General features: G+C 39.7%; 1 protein-coding gene across 2 annotated transcripts in view; it reads right to left on the bottom strand.

Annotated features, from left to right (window-relative positions):
* Window positions 1-1817: 1817 nt before the first annotated feature.
* The window catches only part of BMERB1 (bMERB domain containing 1), a 60904-nt gene continuing 53031 nt past the window's right edge, over window positions 1818-9690 (bottom strand). For both annotated transcript variants that reach the window (XM_068206831.1, XM_068206829.1), the window contains exons 4-6: window positions 7728-7842; window positions 6595-6677; window positions 1818-5198 (exon numbers count right to left, since the gene is read on the bottom strand). In XM_068206831.1, the coding sequence (XP_068062932.1) occupies window positions 5086-5198; window positions 6595-6677; window positions 7728-7842 (311 nt within the window). In that variant the 3' untranslated portion in view covers window positions 1818-5085. The remainder of the gene's footprint in view (window positions 5199-6594; window positions 6678-7727; window positions 7843-9690) is intronic.

Here is a 9690-nt window from a genome sequence, read left to right as displayed (position 1 = left end):
TTACAAATAAGGTCATGTGAACATTAATAAAGTTAATGAGTCACTTTTGAATTATAGTAGCTTTTTCCAGCTTGAAGATGGTAATTATTCAGGAACTACAAATATGGCAAATTTCTTTCACTGTAACTACCTAAAAAACTTATTGGGAAATTCTTCATAAACAATGCAATAAATATCCCTCTTGGCAATAATGAATATTCCTCTGAAAGGAGGAACAGGTGGTTTATAAAAACTTCCTAGAACAGCACCACAAACCCTATAATCACCAGTCTGTAATTTCATTTTTCAGTAGTTGTGAATGTTTTTAAGTAAATGAATGTGTAAAATCCCTCATAGCACCTGGTATGTGATTACCTTCAAAAGATGAGTTTGATTTTAAATGCTGCTTTGGTTCTGTGCTGCAAACATTCACACTTCTTTTTTTCTCATTTTATGTTAAGCCATCTGTTTTAACTTAGTGAAAAAAAAAAGGTGGTGATGGAAATAGCTTTCATTTATTTTCTAAAATTAATATGGCTTATTTTGCTTGCCATAATGTAACAGGACAGGCTAGTTGCATGGTGAGCTATGGTTTAACTCCTATTAATAGCATTTTCCTAGTAAGCATCACTTTAAATGCTGGATTCCTTCCGATATGACTATTTGTGTTTAGTATTACTTAGGTGGCTAAAGACAGAAAAAAATCCTAATTCCAGTGATTATTAAAATGGCTTGTAGTGCTATATGTATGCTACAGAAAGCAGATTGACTTAAATAGAGAATGCCATTTTACAAGAAATTTCTGAAATGCCATTTCAGGATGTTATTAGAGCATGTTTTGTCATGGCTGTCAAAGCACTACTGCATGTCATGGCTCAAGTTTCAAGTCAGTCTTTCAGTTGTTGAATTCAAAAGTGAAGAACTGCATCCTGCCTGTGTCATGAAGGAGAAAAACAAACTCTTCTGTTGGTGTAGTTGGGATGAGGTGATTGCCTGAAAGAAACTTGATACTAGCTACAGACATCTCTGCTTTTGTGATCAAGCCTGTTCAAATCCACTGATCTCTGTAACCGAGGAGATTCACTTTTTAGGTATCAGTTTAAACATCTCTTGGTGTCTGACCACAACTCTTTCCATCTCCCATGAAGTGTTGCTGTAGAAACTGCCTCTCATTAAGAAACAAGAAAGCAAACTTAAATGTGAGGGGGGGATCTCCTGTGAGACACCTTACTCATCTGAGACCAAGTTGCTGCCGAAGCTGTTGGCACCAGGCTCAGCTGCTGAGGTGTTCTCAGCATCCCACGTGAAGTGTTGTGTGCACATGGAAGGGAGAGGAAGTTTTGGCCTTAAGGTAATGTTTTTTATATGATCCTGTTTGAAAGCAGCCTGCTTGCCTGGCGGTTTATAGGATGGATAGGATCATGTGAAACAAGATGCACTTTGGTAACAATGGTAGCATTTGTGCTGGGGTGAAGGAGGACTTCTTGTTCATTTCAGTAACACCACAGGCCTCTTGGCTTGGCAGTTCTGATACTCAGATGAGTTGGGACCCTTATACTCTCAGTGTAGGGTTGGGAACTGTCTCTAACCTGTGCAGGCTCTGGGCTGTAGTGAGGTTCCAAAGTCATCTTAGAGCATAATGACAGTGGCTTTTTTGGTGGGTTTTCTTTATTCAGTGAGAAAATAGTTTATTTCAGTAGCATCTCAAACTTACCCCTCAGCATTACTCCTTTTGTGCAGAGTAGTAACCGTATTCTTTTTGAGATGTGTAGCAGCACAGGAAGTGCATCCCATTCCACTCCACAACCAACTTTTCCCTCAGTAACAGGAACAAAGGCTTAGTATAACACAGCAGCTTAGTTTATTTGGAAATATGTTTAACTTGGAAGAGATTCAATAGGTCTAGGGGAAGGTAGAAGAGAACCATTTGCTGGTGGAATTGGTGATTTGTACAAATAGCACTTCAGCACTTTTTTCTCAGCAGACCAAGATCCTTTCCTGAACACAGTCATGTTTACCAGAGTGTGTACCTTACACATTCTTCCACACACTCTTCCTTTTCCAATGCCTTGCCTTCTTTCTGAAGTGATAAACAGCCAGGATTTCCAGAAGAGATGTCAGGTGCTTCCATCAATGTCCCTCTCTGCTGACAGTGACTGATATCTGACAATCAACTCTGAAATGATGCCAGTTACTCCATATAGTCACCTAAAGATACTTGTCTGATACTCTGCTGATTTTATATATGGGCATTGTATAATGTGTTGTGCTCACAGGATCAAGGAAGTTACAAAGCCCCTAGTTGTTCTTGGGATATTCAGTGATTATTCTGGTTTTTACACTTCCTTCCTAAGTTTAATTTGTTTAATTGCAGACATTAGCTTTGACATCAGCCATAAGGGCTCTGCTGTGTTCTAAATAGGCAACACTAAACCAGTGTTGAACACAGTTGAGAATCTGACCTTTACAGTCTTAAAAATCCAGGACTTTATTGCTAAGCAGCATCACTGACCCACTTCTGAAGGAACCACTTGTGCACTGCAGGCAAGCTCTTTACATCCACCCAAATAAACACAGAAATGAAGCCTTTGCTAATTAAAAACAAAAACTGGCATACAGAAAACCTTCCAGCTGAGCCAAGCTAGAACTTCTGAAAATGAAGTTCACTCTCATTAACACTGCTAGAGTTCAAGTCCTTTTGGGGCACTGGCTGCCAGTGTTTAACTGTAAGAATATTGCACATCCCTACTTGCTGTGTTTCTTCTTGGTTTTAATTAAAGGAGATTGCTCTGTAGCTTGGTCATGAATGTTGCTTCCCAGGAATGTCTGTTTCTTGCTGATGAAATTTTTTTCATGGAAACCTACATTGCACTCACTTCACTTATTCCCAAGTGCCTGTGGATTCTGTGCAGCCTGTAGGGATCACCCCAATCATCAGCACAGCCTGGGTAAACACTCATGTGCAGAAGTCACCTTGAGCCTTAAAAACCACGTGCAAAGTCCTTCTGGACCCTTTATTAGTGGCATTCACAGCTGATCCTCCTCAGGTTTAAAGTTTGCTGCTTCACTACAGCTTTTTCCCTGACTCCCATTTGCCTTTATTAATGACACTGAACATCTGCCTCTTGCCTTTAGATACTGACAATTCCTGATGCCTTAACTGGGTACCTGTGGGATTTTCAGGAGCCAGTGGGTGTGTCTTTCCCTCCAATGTGTATTTTCTCTCCTAGAAGCAGTTTTCCCCATAGCTGTGTAAATGTACACAGGTGCCATGCAGAGTCCAACCCACAGCAGGTACGGACTGTGACAGCTACAGAGCTCAAAGTGGTGCTGCCTGTCTCAACAAGGATACAATAATCATACATGAGAGTCAGCCTTTGTTCTCTTTCCTGCATCTTTGGTCAAAGTAATTAAAGTGCTTCATGTCTCAGTGGAAACCTTTTGTGTTTTTTCCTCTTTGATCCATAAAACTTAAGGTACTTAGTGACATCAGTTCTTTGTCTCAAGTGAGTCTGCAATACTGAAATTATTCTGGAAATGCAAGTGTTTTTCATCAAATCAGTCAGTGCTAGGGATTAGCTTTCATTTGTATGAGGATAGTCTGAGTTACTTTAGATGGTGTCTATTGCCTTCAACAACTTAAGATACATTTTCTCTCTAAAAAAATAACTGTTTATCCTTTTGGGGTAACTGCTGTTAATTTTTTCTCCTTTCCTATACTGTGGTTCCTTGGTATATAAGTACACACTTCACTTAGCTGGCTTCACAAAATGGAAGTTCCTTTTGCAAAATGTTATTTTAGGAACTTTTTGCTATCTTTTGTTATTTCTAAGCCTGAGATTGTCACACTAGATCCATGTACATTTATTTTACTATTTACACCTATCACAGTACATTTATATGGAATACCATCACACAGACAAACCAGCTACTGACAGCTAATATAAAGATATTAGATTCCACAAGCTTAATCTGCATAGAGACCAGAAACACACTTAATGGTGAAACACAGACAAGTATTTCTGTATTTCCCTTAATTTTAAACCCATTTTATATGGAATGTGATCTTCCTGCCACAAATACCTACTTCTGAATTTGTATATTTGTCTTGTCGCCAATTTGTCTTGGGTGTCTTGTGTCTTCCTATGCTTTTTTATGGATAGTTTATATTTCTTGTGGTCACAAAATATACAGTTAATACTTTTTTTAAGCATGGTTTCAATATTAGTTAAATTTTGTCTTCTATTCTTCTCTCAGCAGTCTCTCAGTGATGTGTAATCTGCTGCATGTAGCTTGTAAAAATGGACAAAACCTGGGTGAATATTTCTCTTACTTCATGAGAGGTGGAGATCTAAAACAGAAGTGACACAACCTTGGACTGCATCATCAACTTGCAGATTACTGTAGCTGTGCTTTGCTAAAGCTTTGCCAGGGATTTATTTCCCCTGGTGCAAGCAGTATTAATTTGGCTTGAGTAACTCAGATATCATATGGGTTATAAAAATCTGTAGCTACTTGCAGCATCCTTGTCACTGATCTCATTCTTTAGGAAGAATTTGAAATGAAACTCCACAGCAAAGTAGTTGAACATCACACAAGTTTGGTATTTTGTATGCAACATCAGTTATCCTACAGTTGCTTCCTCTATCAGTTGTGCTATATATAGCATTGCTACTTGTGGCTTTTGTTCTGAAAAGTAGCCAAAAGAGGAGAATTTGGTGATTTTTGAATGCAGTTTGTCACGGGGGGAGAAGTGTACAACATATTCTTCTAAAGTTATAGCCTATTAAAATTGCTGTTTTACACCATACTGGATTAAAAGCCCGTTTTCATTCACCTGTATCACGGGGGTTTTTTGTTGACTCTACTGCTGATCTCTTCTGGTCCCTGGACAGCCACTATATAGATTTCTTATTTCTTTTGTTTTTAGGCATGCGTGTAGAGTGATCCATGCAACAGTGAAGAACCTGCCATTGTCCAGTCCATAGATTACACTTGTGCCAGCTGCTCTTGCCTCCCTCAGCAGGACGCTGGTGGTTCCCCTCACCATCCAGTTCCACTCCATGGAAACATTGAAAAGACAAGCAGGGTGGGAAGCCCAGGGCTCTACATGATGTTGCACTGTGTGGCCCCACAACAATCTTTAATAATTGCCAACCCTGCCTTGGCAATGGTGGGCTTGCTTGGAGGAGGTTCTGCCTTCTTTTCTGCTGGGCTGCCTGCAATGTTCAAAACAGGACACCATTAGAACCAAGAGCTGCTCAAACTCTTCCTTCCTCCTTCTGCCTTAAACGGTGCAAACCTTTCCCGCCCTCTCTCCACCCACCCTGAATTTTTCAACTCCAGTTTGAACAATACACTTTGGTGGTGACCCAAACTGATAGGTTTGAAACTGCTTAGAAAGTCTTATCTCTTCAGGGAAGGGTGTTAAAAGGACCTAAAGAATCCATACATCTCAAAGGGAGGGTAAACTTGCATCTGGTTCAAGGCAGGTGTCCCTTTTCACAGCCATGGGGTCAGAAAATGGGTCCTTTCACAAAGTCATGTCACTGTTTAACTCCCAACAAGGAAAAGAGCTGAAGAACAAAATTATTGCTAGAATTTATTCTCTCATTGGCTTTGATGTTGTAATAAAGGAAACAAGATAAAGGTAGGTTTTCATTTTTCAGGGTGAAAAGAATATTTTTATGTTTAAAACTGCATTTAAAAGCAATGAGAAAGTAAACTAACAAGGGAGATGAGTCATGCTCCCTGTGACTACGGGGGTATAAATAATTAGTGATGCATCTTAAAATGTCTCTTCTCAACCTTGTACTTGAACTTCAAGGTCATTCCAGTCCCTCTGGGAGCTCTTGAGCAAGATCTTGATCTGTGCAAAATGGCAGAATGTTTGATACAAACCTCTTCAGCTGGTGGACCTTTTTAAGAAGGGCACTGCTCTCACTTGACTCTGCCTGAGAGCTCATCTTGAGTCAGGGCAAAAACCAATCTGTGAACTTCCAGAGCTCCTGCTGTGGCTGTGACTGTTCTGTTTGAAAGTTGCAGCTAAAAGCTTCTGAGGCATCACAAAATCCACTTTGTGTCTCAGAAACCTGTGTGTTTCCATTCTGCCTACAAGTGATTTGGGTTGGGGTGATTCAAAAGCTTATTTCTGATGGGAATAGGTAAGAAATTTGGGTCACCTGTGGAAGTTTGCAGTCTTTCCTCTAGTTTCCCTCTTGACTGCAGTAAAACAGATGAACTTGGTTTCAGATATGCCAGCATGGACCTGGAGAGGTTTTTTTCTATTATTTTTGCAGAAATAGATAGGAAAATTATTATTAAAAATCTAACTGCTTAGAAAAGCAGCTTGTGGCACTGTGTATACAAATATACTTTGCATATTTAAAACATGCAGAGCAATTCTGAAGTGGCCATAGGTGACTGAAATTCAGTTTTAAGGGGTAATTTGCTATCTGAAGTCTAAGTGGCCAGCAGTTGCTGACACCCTGAGTTGTTTCTAGGTGATCTAGCTAGCTTCACTTAGCTTTTGCCCTGTGAAAATGCTCTTATAATCAGTTGTCTTTGGAGTTTCTCCTTTTGCTTTTGTTTTTTTCTTAATGATTAGGAACTCACTGGTAGGAGACTGTGTAGCTTTGTCGATGGGTTTTAACTTGGTGCGAAGGAACTCAGCCATCTCTCGGTCTTCTTCTTTTTCCCTGGTGGAAAGAAGGAAAAGAAATGTTAGAAGGAATGACAGTTTTCTCTGTAAATGGGACAGCAAAAGCTAGAGCAGCTAGGATCAAGTCACTAGTAAACAATTAATTCGTTTGCTATTTTTAGAAACAATTTTGCCACTAACTAAAAAGCAAAATATTTGGCTAAATGAAAGCTGCTGCTGAGGCTTTTGCAATTTGCACACAGGGCTCAGTAAGAGCTCTGGGTTCAGTTCTGCTCAGGCTCCTTGTCTGGCCAGCTCTCTTTGATCAGCTGCAGGACTGGCACAAGCTTTGCCAAATCCTCTCCTTGCTTGCTTAGAATTCCAGTGTGTTGGAGGAGATTTGTCATTTTGGATAAATGGACTGAGTCTTTACTGCTGAAAGAGGGGGGGAGTAAGAGCAAAACTGACTCTGTAGAGTGTTATCTCAAATAAAAGATTGGATTTGGGTGCTGGAAGTGAACTTTTGAGGAAGCCTACAACTTTCTTGGCAACTTTGGGCTAACACAGAGATGAAACCCTTCAGAACCTGCTCATGTCTTAGGTAGGGCTGCACTGCTGAGTGCTTTTTAGTTGGTTTGGGGTTTTGTGTTGTCGTTTGGGCTGTTTTGCTATGACAAGATGGGAATAGTAGTCATCAACCTGACAAAATGAATAATTAAAAAAGGATTTTAGATGTCTACAAATATGCCCCTTGTAGAATTCCATTTCATGTCTACTTTTTATCCCAAGAGAATTCCCTGGTAGCAGCATAAATACTTTTCTTTTAAATGGTAAATGCCCAGACTGTTTCTGGTAGGAAAATAAGAGACCAAAGCTCACTGTTATTCATGAGGTGACTGAATCATTAATGGGATAAAGAGCCACAGAATTAGAGTAATCTAATTTTAATGTTTTTCTATGGAAAGAAGAGGAGGCTTTCAACTTGGTAAGTTGTTTTGAAGGACCGATTCTCTCCCATTAATGTCAATTTAAATTTTGTCACTTAATCTATTGTATTATTAGGCTTGTGGAACGTCACTAAATAAGTTCAGTTGCTCTTGGTTCTTACCGTAATCTCTCCACCTCTGCATCATCAACAAGAAAATCTCTTTTTTGTACCAGTCGATGAATCTTCTGAATCAGTTCATCCTCTCTTTGCTTCTCCATCTTTGTTTTTTCTTTTTCTGGTCAAAAAGAGAGAAAAGAGTGTATTACTTTGGACTCTGGGGAGCGTGAGGGGGTGGTGTAGGATGCTGCAGATGTCTGAGAATCAGCTGCTGATTGAAGTCAATGGTTTTCCAGACTGAGTCACCAAAACCCCAGCAAGCTGGGTCACTGCCTGTTTGCTCTCCTCACTTGCTGCTGTTGACTCTGATCAGCTTAATGGTCTGAAGGCTCTGTGGGGTTTGCTACACCTGCTTTTAATACTCAATGACTCTGCAAGACATTGCTTGGAATTTTTTTAAGAGCTTTGGCAAGAAAATACTTCAAGATGCTTTGTGAAAATCCAATGTACAAACTCCATTTGACCTCAGGGGAAAGGAGATCACACCAAAAGGAACTCTGTGTTTCAAGACAGCTTTGGCTGTTGAAAACAACACGTTTTTTCTACTCTGACAAGGCAGGTGAGCTGCAAATCCCCACAAATAGCGTCAATTGTAAAACGTAGAAAAATGAATGCAAGTTTATTTTCCCTGCACTGCACAAATCTGAGTAATTAATCTGTGTCCTTGTTAATTGGTCAGTCTGGAATGGCTAGGTTGTCTATAAACAGCAGTTTTTGTGGCATGAAAGATGTGCCTGTCGCAAACTAAAAGTCATAAGTGTTAGGGATTACAGAGCTGTCATTTCAGGCTATAAAGCAAATGTATTTAAGACAGAGCTCTTCAAGCCTTGCAAGTGCAGCAGAGATGAGAAAGCCAGAGGCAAATCCAAGCTCATGTATTTCTCTGAGAAGCTATGCAGACACTTTGTATTAAATCAAGATTTTGGGGTTTGGGCAGTAGAACTGTGTTCAGAGACCTGCACAGTTCAGTACAGTGAGAGCTGGGGGAGGAAGAGTGAGCTGCCTGCAGACTGAGGTATCTGAGCTGTGTTATGTCTGCTGATTTAAGTTGTAAGACACCTTAAATAGCTAAATTAATCAGACACTTGAAAACAATTGGTTTTAGGACAGATTAAAAAAAAGGAATGCTTAGAAGTCGCTGTTTTTTCTTGCTCTGTCTGTTATGGCTAAGGAGCAAGGACTTTCCTCACTTCTGAAGACAGAAGCTACTTCCTACTTCCTTTCAATCTCTCCTTTTCCTGAACTGAGATATGCTCTCCCATTATATCCTCCAGGAAACTTTCTACTAAAAATATTAATATATGTGGCAAAATACTGCATATTCTGTGCACTAAAAGATTGATACCACATCTACTGAAACTGGCTGATCTGTGTTTACTGAAACCTAAGAGCAGTTCCCTATACAAATCTGTATTCTTACAGGAAAATTGTGGTAGAGATCCTGTGAATTTATCCATTTCTGGAAAGTGTTTTTCTAAGTTAGGCACATGCTGTGCCAGCACTTAGTGCCAGCAGCTGCTTTGTCTTTGTTAAGACCAAGCTCTTGTGGCCCTGCCTGGAGATGCTGCTGCTGGAACGTCACCTCTTGGATTCTTAAGTTTGCTGAGATTTGTGAAATTCTAACGAGAAACTGCTGTCTGTGGGTCTCTGCTTGAGGCCTTGAGACAGGAAAATAATTTCTAAAAGATAAAAAAAACCCAAACAACAGAAACACCAAAAGAATGAAAGCTGATTAACCCTATCTGTTAGTTCAAAGTCTGGACAGGAAAGCTTGCAGATCAGAAAAGTGAGGCAAGGGGCATCATTCACAGACACTTTCTAGGATTTGTAATCCTTTCCATTTGAATGAATAATGAACCAACAGTGTTACTATCAAAAATGTTAAATGTGAACTCTACTAAGAAGTATAAGGAAAGAAAAAGTAAGAAATATTATTAATCTATTTCTGTTAGGTGCAAAATGTGGC

This window comes from Anomalospiza imberbis, chromosome 16 (assembly GCF_031753505.1).
Source record: "Anomalospiza imberbis isolate Cuckoo-Finch-1a 21T00152 chromosome 16, ASM3175350v1, whole genome shotgun sequence".
In the NCBI taxonomy this organism is placed as follows: Eukaryota; Metazoa; Chordata; class Aves; order Passeriformes; family Viduidae; genus Anomalospiza; species Anomalospiza imberbis.
Note: the sequence above shows the minus strand (reverse complement) of the source record. Positions and strands in the feature narration are given on the sequence as shown.